The sequence below is a fragment of the Ictalurus punctatus genome, chromosome 8 (genome assembly GCF_001660625.3).
Source record: "Ictalurus punctatus breed USDA103 chromosome 8, Coco_2.0, whole genome shotgun sequence".
Lineage (NCBI taxonomy): Eukaryota > Metazoa > Chordata > Actinopteri > Siluriformes > Ictaluridae > Ictalurus > Ictalurus punctatus.
Genome location: NC_030423.2, coordinates 3,765,303 through 3,779,378, shown reverse-complemented (window position 1 = coordinate 3,779,378; position 14,076 = coordinate 3,765,303). Strand labels below are relative to the sequence as shown.

The window sequence follows — 14,076 nt, the reverse complement described above, 5'->3', positions numbered from 1 at the left end:
GAAATACTTCATAAATTCTCCTGCTTTTACTTGTTTAGCTCCCCGTGTGCTTTTTTGTTTTGGTCCCGTCTCGCTCCGCCCCTGCTGCCGTTCGTCCATCCATCCATCCATCCATCCATCCATCTTCTATACCGCTTATCCTTTTCAGGGTCACGGGGAAACCTGGAGCCTATCCCAGGGAGCATCGAGCACAAGACGGGGTACACCCTGGACAGGGTGCCAATCCATCGCAGGGCACACCATTCGTCCTTTTTTTTTACCGATTGTATACACCTGTTCTTTTTTGCGATGAGTCTGCCTTCATTCTTATATCCTCTGTGTGTCTTTGACCTTTGCGAAGTCTTGTCAGTTGTACCATGCACTTCCGAGACTTGTTTACGATGTTCAAGTTTCCGAGTTGATATTTCCGTCTTCCGTGTTTCGACCCTCGCCTATATCACTCTTTATGATTATGGATAATCTTATAATGACCCCGACTGCCTGTGATTTGACTCACGCTATGGGCTATGACTGTGATTGTTGGATTACCTTTCATAAAGATAAAAAAATTAATAAATAATGCTGAGTTTTTGCATTCACGTCCTGCCTTCACTAAGTATATCTTACATAATACCTAATCTAGTATGACAGAATTGTACTGGGGGGGAAAACACTCACTGTACTGCTGGGGAAAAGCCAAACTCATGATTTATGAGGTGTGGGTTGAGGGTGATATATTTTTTTTTTTTTTTTTTTTTTTCTTGAGCTCCTGCCCCTTAAAATTTCTGTAGATGGGAGCATTATATGTTAATGCAAAACAAGCTCGTAGCAATTATACTGTCCATTGCTTTAAGAAAAATCCTGTCTGTGGTTGTTTTGCATTACTGCCCCTCGCACTGATTCTCCCTGTCTTTCTTCCTGCACATTGGAAAAGAGTCAATTCTTTACATGTAGCTGACATCAAACTAGGCTATTTATTCATGCCAATTTATCACCCCACTATTCACTGTGGAGTAACTCAGTTGAAAGAATGTCATTTAGGTACCCTGGAGCAGGTATCTCAGTTAAACCAATACCTTTATCATCTGAATTATGTATGAAAATGTTCTCAATATTCCTATAATGTATTTTTTTTTTTTCCCTGACATGAAAGGATGATTTTGTCTTTGCCCATCTTTGAGCTGACCCTATGTCCCAAGGACAGGAGATGCCAGCGGAATGAAAATGAATTTGATGTAAAAGTCTTTGTGCTCTAAACCTAAGCTCTATAATATAGACGTTCTCATTTAGCTCCAGTACATGTCGCAACCTTTCCGATATCTACATTTGGCATTGTTTTTGATATGTACTTTATGTCAAAGGGCAACCTGGAAGGTTGCCCTTTGTTTTTAATGTTTCTCATATCCAGGCATACTGTTTTTAATAAACAAAATGTCAGTGTTGCGTTTTACATGGTTCCACGGTTACACTGTAAAGGGCACAGGGTCTAACGCGATACTGCTTTCGTTTTAAGGATTCTCCATACTCCAAGCCATAATGGAGGCAGCGGTGGCAAACAACTGGCAGGTGACAGCTCGATCAGTGGGGAGCGTGACAGACCCACAGGAGTACAGGCGGATCCTCGAGGAAATGGACCGGAGGCAGGAGAAGCGGTATCTCATTGACTGTGAAGTGGACAGGATCAACATCATCTTGGAGCAGGTAAAATATCTTTCATTCACCTTCAATAATCTGAATGAATTGGCAGGTTAATAGCACCAAGCCTGCATTCTTTAACACTGAAGGTGGCTTCAAAACCCATTCCCATCCCAGCATGTTAATCTCCAGCTAATCTCCAAGTCCATCCTGCCACCGCTTCAACCACGTCAATTTCACAGTAAACAAAAGTGAAGAGGTTTTCAAAAGCGGCTCCTTTTATTTTCACGAGAAAGAAGGATTTCATAAGCTTAAAGAGAGGAAAACATGCATTACAAATCGTCTGTTTGAAATGCTTCATTTGGGACAGTAGCTGGGATCTTTATTTTATTATTTTTTTAATTTTTTTTTTTTTTAATTGGGTTTAACTTTAAATGTGATATCATTCAGCATTAATATATTCAAGTCCCCTGCTTTAAAATTCCAATCAAAGACTTTCCATGCTTATAATGAAAGTCAGTTTTACACCCAACCCCTTCCTAAGACTGCATTTCTGCTAAATATTTCAGCAGAGTAAGTCAAGAGATAGACTGGAGGAAGGAGAGAAGAATTAGGGGAAATTAGAGCAGGAAGTCCCAGTTATTGGCCTCCAGGGCAGACAGAACTCTTTTTTTCCTCCCACTTCAGCATACTTTGACTAAATTGAATGTAAAAGGGCTAATCTCCTCACACTGCAGAGGCTCAGAGAAGCTTCCGGACTTTGGTTCAATGAATGACAGTAGGATGGAACTGCAGAGTCAGGATCAGAAATGGGCAGCCACAGACTCCATCAGTGTATGACGCCCTGCTGCTGTGAGTGAGAGTAGAGATAAGCCACACTGAAAGGAGGAGAGTCACTTTTTATTGCCAGCCAGTGAAGTATGCCTGCTCTCCTTTAAGGTTTTTTTTTTTTTTTTTAAGCAAAGCTACTGAGGTGGAGGTGCCTGGGGTCTCCAGAGGCTCATGTTTGCTCAAGAGGACAGCTAGGCCCAGGGCCTATCTGTCTCAATCAGGCTGTGTGGGAAAGCATAGCCAATGTGAGGATGATATGCCGGCTTGTAGGGTGTTCTATTTAGATGGTGTGATATGTTGTGATATGGAGCAGGCTATATTATGTTGTCTGTGGACACAACAATCGCCTTTTGATATTGCCCGAGCATGTAAAATTGAAAGATCCCTAAGAACTCAATCTGGAAAAATGCCATCTTGACAACGTACACTATTCCCTATTCCCTATAAAAGGTGACACGTATTACAGATATTCTGTACACTCGAGGGCAAGGGTTCTCAATATTGTTACAGTCAGGGGACCCCCGGCCCCCCCCTCCATTTTCCCCCAGTTTTCTCACCTGCCAATTCACACCCACCAGCCAGCTCTCACTTATCATACAACAGCTACCAAACTGCGGAAGGTGAGGGCTAACACATTCTTCTTCCAAGACACGTGAAGCCGGCATCCTTTTTCAACTGTTCCTAATGCTGCGTCGCAGAGCAGAGTTACAAACACAGAAGAAAGTGCTATCCACCCCCTTCCACATACATGACCTCACAGACACCAACCATTTTAGTTTTTTGTTGTTTTTTTTGTGATTACTGTGAAGAGAAAGTATGCCGGTCCTCCCATTTGCACCCTTGGACAAGGAACCCCTTTAACTGTTTAAATGAAAATCACAGAACTCCTTAATTTACAAGCAAACTATTCAAAAGGCACATTATTTAAATACGTACACGCATACTTTTCCTGTTCGTTGCTCTATTCCACCCATAAAACCCATTTTTATTAAGCGTGTCATTAAATTCTAGTTGACATTATAGCATACTACCTTTGATAGTGGTGGGATTTCCACCACTGTAAAAATAATAATAATAATAATAATAATAATAAATGAAAAACTAAATAGTAACTATGTTCTACAGACCCACAGGGGTCACCAGACACTACTTTAAGAGCCATGGCTCTAGTGTACATCATTTGGACACTAACCCATGCTTAGCCATTGCACTGTGGAGTCCACAGGCTATTCTACTTTATGCTCTCAGGCAGGTAGGGAATAGAATCCCAGTTCTGATATACAGATGGTCACCCAATTGCAAATCTATAAATATTCACATTCATATAGGATCACATTCATATTTGTATGAACTGTTAATGAAATGACTCTTATTTGTTCCACACATTTTGAGTGATCACTCTGGCATGACTATGCGTCACATGCAGTATCCTGAGGGCGCATGTGTCTTGAATCTATCACTTGCCTGGGCTGGGATGGTGGGCCCTCACTGGTTTTTGATGCAGAAGGCTGGTTACAGGCAACAGCCTGCTCAGCTCCTCTCTGAAAAATGAATCCCTGTGAATGAATGGCATCTGGGTCAGGCCCAAGGCTTGCAAGCTGTTCAAAGTCTGCAATAGAGTTTGTAGTGCCAGACAGATAGATGGAGTACACCAGACAATAGACCAAAGCAAGACAACAACAGTGAAACCTGCTCCAGGAAATCCTCCCAACATTTCCCACACGCAGTGAAGTACAGGGGGGTCATTTTGGGGTTGTTTCTCTGAGAAGAATGGGCTCTAAATGGGTGAGACGGATGCTCTTGATTTTCTTCCGCCACAACAACGGTGAAATTCACAATATACATCCTCAGCTTTGGATTAGAGGGCCTTCATTTACACACTGCTCACCATTTGAGACGAAGAGCAGATAAGAGACTCTCAAACAGATCCTGCCCGGAGACTCGACTTTGAGAGTTCTCCCTCTGGGATTTCTTTTGACAGTAGCGATTTAGGGTCAGGCGTTGTGAGGTTGACTTAGTAGTATTTTTGTCGATAGTATCTCAAAGATTTTCAAATAAAATACCTTATATCATACTGTCTCTTGAGTACCATCCAATAAACATTGAGAAAAGACCAACTGGCGCTCTACGGTCTAAAAATGCCACATCCAGGAATATCTTCTCTCTTTTATACATGAATCTGTCATACCATATACCGCATATGTTCCGTTTGTGTCTAGTAATTTCTGCTAGTGCTGTGGTTTTCTTGCAGTAATAGGTAAAATGGCTGCATCGAGCCATTTTCTTTCCTTCTGCGTAGCTGGCGCAGCAGCAGAACAAGATTAAAAACATGAAACAGACTTTATCATATAAGAAGTGACTGAAGCAGTTAGTACACTGAAAGACTGGTTTTTAAAATTATAATTGGGAAACAAGAAAAATGACAAAATGTATTCAATCCACAATGTCCAGAAGGTCTCATGAATTATTCGCTGCAAGTTATCCAGTGGCTTCTTTTTTTCTCTTATTTTTTTTTTCCATTTAAATGTCACCTGAAAAGGAATATCATTACAAATTCATTTTAATTAAGTCAATAATCTTGCTGCTGTGGATTTTCAGTCCTTCCGATGATTTTTATTTTTTTTATTTTTTTTTTCCGTAAATGATTTTGTATTTATTTAGTCTTATGTCGGTTGCAGGATTATTGTACAGCTTCGTAATGAATTAGCGAATGAAGCGGAAACACTGATTAGATTTGAGGAAAGGTTTTCTGAACTCATACCTTCTGGTATTTGATTGCAGGCGGGGGGGAAAAAAAAAAAAAAAAAAGCTCCACCAGACCCTGCTTCGGAAACCTCTTTGAATTATCATAAAATCTAAGCTCTTACGTTTTCCATTGTGTTTAAAGTTGTCAGTCAAGATTAATTTCAGCCAAAGCTCAATGAATGAAACCCCTTGAAAAAAAAAAAAAAAAAAAAAGGCACTTAATAAAAGAGTCCCGGTCGTGCGCAAAGGAATGTGTTGAACATTCAAAGCTCCAGATTACTTTGATTTGACTTCTAACATCCGCATGAATTGATTGCTGTCTTCTCCTGCTACTTTTTGTGTCTGCGTAGACAGCAAAGACTTTCTTGCCAGTGAAATCAAAGGAGAACGTGATCCCACCTCTGCACATTGACACTAGCATGCAAAACTGGGCCAACCCAGAGAGGCCAGGAATAGCAGTGAGCTGGTTCCCTTTGATTTGAAGCAAGCCCAAGAAGGCTGAGGCCTTAAAAGCTTTGCTACAGTCTGTAGCTCAAGGGACCATTTAAGGTTTCAGCTTAAAGAACTCAGTAGTATGAAAGGGTTAAGCTATGGACATCCAAAACACTCCCTCTGCTTCCATTCTTTGTCAAAGAGGATGTTTTCTATCTAGTCTGCTTAGCATTTTAGCACTGGGTCTTGAGTTGAATAGCAAAATGTATGTAGGATGGACCAAAATGGTCTAATATAAACATCACAATTGGGAATGAATCAAATGCCACAACGCTTTATTGTCTCAGAGAGGTGATGCTTAGAACCTAATGCCCTTTCTTTCAGATCCATAGTTGAAGGATCGTGCATGAACATACAGTGCAGGATTATTATATCCCTTAGTTTTTTAAATGATATTTTAACGATCCGATTATACTCTGAGCATAGGAATACTGAGGGACAGTACTGGAGATTTTACTACAGGAGAAAAACAAGGGTATCTTAGGGGTTTTTTAAAAGATTTTTCAGTGGAACTTTCCGGGTATTTTTTGGCAACATATAGCAAGATTGCCACCCCTGGTTCTACAAATGCATGAGTGGGTTGCAATTATTATCAGTCTATAATATAACTATACAGATAACGCAGTGATTTTTTTTAATTATATGTCCTCATCACCCCTGGAAATGAATTCCTGGCTATGCCACTGCTTTCTTGGGCTACATCTATCTATCTATCTATCTATCTATCAAACTAGACCCCAGCCAATCAGTGATAGGATATATATACCCTCACTGAACACTATATTAATATTGTGTAGCGCCTCGCTTTACTCTCAAAACAGCCTCAATTCTTTGTGGCATGGACTCCATGAGATGTCGGAAACATTCCTTTGCGATTTTGGTCCATGTTGACGTGACTGTATCATGCAATTCCTGCAGATTTTTCATGCTGCAAATCTCCGGTTCTACCCCATCCCAAAGGCGTTCTACTGGATTCAGATCCGGTGACTGGGAAGGCCACTGAAGAACACTGGACATATTGTCATGTTCATGAAAGCAATTCGAGACGGCTTTTGCTTTGTGGCATGGTGCGTTGTTATATGCTGGAAGTAGCCATTAGAGGATGGGTAAATTGTGGCCATAAAGGATGCACATGGTCAGCAACGATACTCAAATAGGCTGTGGTATTTAAGTGATGATTAATTGTTATGTAGTGGTTAGCACATTTGCTTCGCACCTCCAGGGTTGGATATACAGGTGCATCTCAAAAAATTAGAATGTCATGGAAAAGTTCATTTGTTTTCCGTAATTTAATTTAAAAAGTGGAACTTTCATGTATTCTAGATTCGTTACACATGAAGTGAAATATTTCAAGCCTTTTTCTGTTGTAATCTCGACGATTACGACTTACAGCTCAGGGAAATCAAAAATGCAGTATAATCAGTGGATTAATTCAAAACATCTGCGAAGGTTTCCTGAGTCTTTAATCTCTCGGTCTGGTTCAGTACACACGACCACAATCACGGGGAAGATGAAAGTCAATGCTGTATTTCATTTGGAAATCAAGGTCCCAGAGTCTGGAGGACGAGTGGAGACGAACAGAATCCAAGCTGCTTGAAGTCCAGTGTGAAGTTTCCACAGTCAGTGATGATTTGGGTTGCCATGTCATCTGCTGGTGTTGGTCCAGTGTGTTTTCTCAAGTCGAGAGTCGATGCAGCGTCTACCAGGAGATTTTAGAGAACTTCATGCTTCCATCTGCTGACGAGCTTTATGGAGATGCTGATTTCCTTTTCCAGCAGGACTCGACACCTCCCACAGTGCCAGAACTACTAGTAACTGGTTTACTGTCCGTGGTGTTACTGTGCTCGATCGTCCAGCCGACTCGCCTGATCCGAACCCCATAGAGAATCTACAAGAGACACCAGACCCGACAATACAGACGAGCAGAAGTCCGCTATCAACGCAACCTGGACTTCCAGAACACCTCAGCAGTGCCTCAGGCTGATCGCCTCCATGCCACGCCGCACTGATGCAGTAATTCCTGCAAAAGGATTAAAACCCAGACCGAGTATCAGCGCATAAATTAACACACTTTTCATCAGGTCGACATTTCTGTATTATAAATTCTTTACTCTTAATATTTTGAGATACTGGATTTTTAATGTCCATGAGCTGTAAGCCGTTATCATCGAGATTAAAACAAAAAAGGCTTGAAATATTTCACTTTATGTGTAATGAATCTACAATATATGAAAATTTCCACTTTTTGAATTCAAAAAAGTGGAGAAAAGGGAAAAGAAGAACTTTTCGACGATATTCAAAAAATTTGAAATGCACCTGTATATAGGATAGCTACAGCTCTTCTTCTAAGTTAATTAGAAAGCTTCCTCTCAGAAAACACTCACCCTATTTGTTTCTTGGCATAACAGCATGCTTTATTGTTGAGAAAATAAATGACTCTTCTAGCAGAGCCATTTTGTCCTTACCCCCGTCTTCTTCAGTGATTTATGGGAAAGGGTTATTGATTAGTTAGGCCTATAAACAGCTGTTACATCAGGAAGAACTGACGATGCATCAGATGTCGGATATGTGAGATCAGATTGAAAATCGGCTGCATTTAGTCCAGAGATTTGTATGAAAAAGTCGACCCATTTTGCGGTTCCTCAGCTTGGCTCCTAGGGCTTTATGGTGGTCAGGTTGAACCTGTTTTTCTCCCTAACCAAGAAAACCAAATGACATCGTTTCATCGTTTCAGCTATGAACAGAATACATCAGATGGGGCAGAAAATGAAGCTATGACGATTATAAAATCTTACTTGTGCAAATTTGTACTTAAATATTATTACTATCATTAGTATAATGTCACGCCTGTAAGATTATAAAGGTCCCTCAGCAAAAATCGAATCGAAAGGGTGTTCCATACAGAAATACCAGAAGCCCAGCGCTACCCTTTAAAAAAAAAAGAGTGTATTTTAAAAGGATGCCGGTTTGTGTTTTTGAATTTTCTCTCACACTGAGAGGTTGATTTTTTTGTGTTAAACTGCAAGCATCCAGCTTCTAGGTAGAAAAGGGCAATCACATAAGCCACAGTAGTGTGGTCGTGCATACTGATTATCATTCACCCATGCCTAATTTTGAGTCTAATTTTGTCTCATCCAATCTATGGCCTTTGCAGACAACTTCAAATATCTAATGCAGGTCTAGCATTTGTGCTGAGCAGCATTTTACTTAAAGGTCAGGCACAAGCTGACATGACCAAGCAGTTCTGAGCCTAGACTTTTATTGAATGTCCAGAGCAAATATATTGCTTTAGCTTTTTATTCTGCAACCCTTTGCATTATTCTCTCTTTTTAGACCTTGGGAGTAGTTTTGAGCTTTGTGTGAGCACCAGGTCATACGAGCCTGTCTTTGCCCATCACAAAGTAGTGAAACAACTTTCAAGGACAAAAAAAAAAAAAAAAAAAAAAAAAAAAAAACCCTCTTTCTGCCTCAGGGGAACAAAAGAGCGATGGAGCTGGAGGTGGGATCAACGTGTGGCACGGAGGCAGTGAAAAAGAAGATTACAGTCACGGTGAAAGTGGCATTTACTGCACTTTAACTGTAACCACTCCTCTAATCCAGTCCCCTAAATACCTCTTAAGGCTGCTCCTACAGAATAATCCCACCTCAAACCATCATTTTTATTTATTAGCAGGATTCCAGTAGCACTATGCAGTGGTTATGAAATATTACACAGACTTGTGCCTCTAAGCTCGTTGAGATTCTGAAGACACCTATAGGGGTGGTGCTGGCTGGAGACCATAAAGACAAAAGACCTCTCAAGGTTAGTGGATAGACTAAAGCACAGACTGGAATGCAGAGGCTACAGCTCAGCGTGATGTGGCTTCCAGCCTTGTATTTGGAAAGGCAAATTAATTAGCTCGTGTGTGCACTGCTATGTTTTATTATTTATTTGTTGCAGAAGTGCTGCAATCTGCAAAAGGTGAGGCCAGGTTCAGGCCCCTGGAAGAAGCAATGTCATTAAGCTCTTGCTGTGCCTGAACTAAAGTTGTAGAGTGTTCCTGCTGGTTCGCAGGTTGGGAGGCAGTGTTCTGCAGCCAGCTCCTGCTCAGGTGCATGAGGACCCGCAGCATGATCAGTGTGTGGAAGAGGCCTGATACAGTCACTGGCTCCGGTCGGCTTTCCCGGAGCCAAAAGTCAAGGCCATCATGTTGAACAATGTTTGTCGCTCTCACTCAGTGGCACAGTGACTTGAGATCTTCATCTGAGATATTGCAGCTGGAACTTTGGCCGTCTACGATCCCAGCAGCAAAAGGATGACTTGTCAGAGAGACGTGTAATTGGATCCGTCGCGTTTTTGAAACGCGCTTTCCCTCTGCACAGCCCCGATACAACCAATGAAGCATTACGTAATTATTTCATCAGCGGACGCACCGTGCGTTAGATTAGGGGAAAACACAAACGCAGAATACAGCGCAGACACCACTCGTCTAATTTATCTCCGATCTCACACCATTCTCGGCACACGTTACGAGCAAGGAATGCGTGTTAGATATCCGTCATGACTTCCGAGTTTGTTAGGATTCAGTTGTGATCACGGAGTGCCATTTCTCTGCGCTGCAATATGCCATTAACGACGACGTCTTTATTCAACACGCTGTCATCTTTCTCTTGTCTCATCCCTTCCTTGTTCCATCACTCTCTGCACTTTTTCCCCCTACAGACTTTCTGTGCCTCTCTTTCTCTCCCCTGGCATGACTTGAACTTGCTGTCACAGTCAGAATGGACTGACCTACTTGAGCAACCAGATAAGATCAGATTAGTGGAAGCAAAGCTCTGCTATCTCATGTGCCATTCCCTTCAGGCAGTGAACAGTCCACTGCGTCAGAAAAGGAGCCAGGCAAATGTGTTGATTTGCACTCGTTTCAAGTAAAATCATATAATGGAATATGATGATCAAGACGCATTTAGCATTACGTTTTTAATTCTTGTTCAACCAGGTTACACTGACACTAGGTAAAGAAACGCACTGTAGCATACTGTATACTTCTGTGTATTTATTCCATTTAGTTTTTTATATTTATTACCTTGTTTATTACATTTTATTTAATGAATATTCCAATGTTTGTTTGTTTTTTTACAGGCTGATCCCCATTATTAGCATTATTATACACCATATTATATTTGTCACATATATGCAGTGGTGCACATAGGGACAGTGGTGAAATCGAAATGAAATAACATCAACAACAACAACAATAATAATAATAATAATAATAATAATAATAATAATAAACTTTATTTTATAGAGCGCCTTTAAAAGCAGCTTCTCAGAGCGCTGTACACAAATTAAGCAGTACACAGAAAAAATAAAAAATTATAAAAGTTAATAAGAATAACAACAACAATAATAATAATAATAATAATAATAATAATAATAATAATAATAAACTTTATTTTATAGAGTGCCTTTAAAAGCAGCTTCTCAAAGCGCTGTACACAAATTGAGCAGTACACAGAAAAAATAAAAAATTATAAAAGTTAATAAGAATAACAACAACAACAATAATAATAATAATACTAATAATAATAATAATAATAAACTTTATTTTATAGAGTGCCTTTAAAAGCAGCTTCTCAGAGCGCTGTACACAAATTGAGCAGTACACAGAAAAAATAAAAAATTATAAAAGTTAATAAGAATAACAACAACAACAACAACAATAATATTAATAATAATAATAATAATAATAATAATAATAATAATAATAAACTTTATTTTATAGACCGCCTTTAAAAGCAGCTTCTCAAAGCGCTGTACACAAATTAAGCAGTACACAGAATTTTGTTTAATAAAAGTTAATAAGAATAACAACAACAACAACAACAACAACAATATTAATAATAATAATAATAATAATAATAATAATAATAGAAGAATAGGCAGATTGTCATGGTACCAAGAAAAAAAATATCCTTTATCGGAAAAAAAAACAACGTTTTATCTCTGACTATAGAGGCTGCTGTTATAGAAAATTAATCAACACCATCTGACCGGAAGTGCCTGTTCAACATATAATATCAATCTGTCTATAATTTATCCTTATGGAGATGGGACAACTTTTTAGAAGCTACTGTGTTTGTGGATATGGTGATAAAAGGAGACGTGTAAACATAGACTTTGATTGTGCATGAATGCCGCAGACTCTTAGAGAAAACATAAGTAATACGAATCATTTCTCATTAACTGTAAAGCATTAAAAACCACATAGTAAAACAGCTTTGGTAAGACGTTCGTCTATCTAGTCACCTACTGCATAACGGTTGCAATTTTGAATTTGCATTATATGGTGGCATGTATTAAACATTACTGGTTTCCATTATAAGTGAGTTTTGAGTAAACGAGTTTTTCCCAGTACAGCAAAACTACTGAAATTGTAGTCTGTGGTAATTCCACATAGTCTAAAGATGCATTAGGTTTCACTGATGTTGTTCCTAGTGTACATTGAACGTTACACCTAAATGCAGGACACAACCATTCCTGGCTATATTTCGTACACAGAAAAGCACACACTGAAGATAAAACATAAAAGTGGTCTTTTTATTCGCAGCGTGACAACACCTCAGGCAGCCCTCCCAGAGTGAAGAGACATCCATCAGCATTTAGCTCCTTTGTCACCTCGCAGGAGGCCGCCACTGTGTTTAAGTCGGTCTGCTATGCAAACGGCACTGAGAGAGCTTAACACAGCGCCTTATATCTGCCTGATGGCTCTTACATGGCTGGCTAACCATTATTGATTCTCCTCCCTCAGGTCGTGACCCTGGGCAAGAACAGCCGAGGCTACCATTACATCCTAGCCAATCTGGTGAGTCTCTCCCACAAGGTTTTCCCTTCACTGGGCAAGTGAAAGAACATACTTACAGAGATATGTAGGAAGAACAGTAATATGGCCTACTCTGAGTAGGTGTAACTCTATAACTCTTGAATACATTTGTGGCTATGTGTACTATATGTACCCCACGGTTTAGTGCTTATGTAGCTCTTACTGTATCTTTCCACACTTTGAGTAAATACACTGTGCCATTCACACTCATGGACTACAGATCCAGTGTTCTACTGAGCAGAGAGCTATGTGATTAGCCTGTTGTCAACAATGTGATGTTTGATGAAGTAAGAATGAGTATAGTTTTCAGAAACATCACTGTATTTTAGCTCTGGGCAGGGCTGTGGAGCAAAAAAAAAAACTCCCAGAGAGAGATGAATGGATGGATGGATGGTTGGATGATTGGATGGATGATTGGATGGATGGATGGATGGATGGATGGAGGATTGGAAGGATGGATGGATGAAATATTGGATGGATGGATGGATGGATGATTGGATGTATGGATGGATGGATGGAAGATTGGATGGATGGATGGATGATTGGATGGATGGATGATTGGATGGATGGATGATTGGATGGATGGATGGAGGATTGGATGGATATATGGATGGATGATTGGATGGATGGATGGATGGATGTATGATTGGATGTATGGATGGATGGATGGAAGATTGGATGAATGGATGGATGATTGGATGGATGGATGGATGGATGGATGGATGGATGCATGGCAGATTGGATGGATGGATGGATGATTGGATGGATGGAAGATTGGATGGATGGATGGATGATTGGATGGATGGATGGAGGATTGGATGGATGGATGATTGGATGGATGGATGGATGATTGGATGGATGGATGGATGGATGATTGGATGGATGGATGGATGGATGGATGGATGGATGGATGGATGGATGGAAGATTGGATGGATGGATGGATGGATGATTGGATGGATGGATGGATGGATGGATGCATGGCAGATTGGATGGATGGATGGATGATTGGATGGATGGAAGATTGGATGGATGGATGGATGGATGATTGGATGGATGGATGGATGGAGGATTGGATGGATGGATGATTGGATGGATGGATGGATGATTGGATGGATGGATGGATGGATGGATGGAAGATTGGATGGATGGATGGATGGATGGATGGATGGATAATTGGATGTATGGATGGATGTGTGGAAGATTGGATGGACGGATGGATGATTGGATGGATGGATGGATGGATGCATGGCAGATTGGATGGATGGATGGATGATTGGATGGATGGAAGATTGGATGGATGGACGGATGGATGATTGGATGGATGGATGGAGGATTGGATGGATGGATGATTGGATGGATGGATGGATGGATGATTGGATGGATGGATGGATGGATGATTGGATGGCTGGATGGATGGATGGATGGAAGATTGGATGGATGGACGGATGGATGGACGGATGGACGATTGGATGGACGGATGGACGATTGGATGGACGGATGGACGGACGGACGATTGGATGGACGGATGGA

The 14,076-nt window shown here is 40.5% G+C and overlaps 1 protein-coding gene across 4 annotated transcripts in view; it reads left to right on the top strand.

Moving 5' to 3' along the window:
- gria3b (glutamate receptor, ionotropic, AMPA 3b) overlaps positions 1–14,076 on the top strand; it is a 140,405-nt gene that overhangs the window by 87,405 nt on the left and 38,924 nt on the right. For all 4 annotated transcript variants that reach the window (XR_006982915.2, XM_047157068.2, XM_017474139.3 and 1 more), the window contains exons 4-5: positions 1,493–1,680; positions 12,474–12,527. Coding sequence is in view for 3 of the 4 variants with exons in the window: in XM_047157068.2 (XP_047013024.1) it covers positions 1,493–1,680; positions 12,474–12,527 (242 nt within the window). In the remaining variant the exon portion in view is untranslated. The remainder of the gene's footprint in view (positions 1–1,492; positions 1,681–12,473; positions 12,528–14,076) is intronic.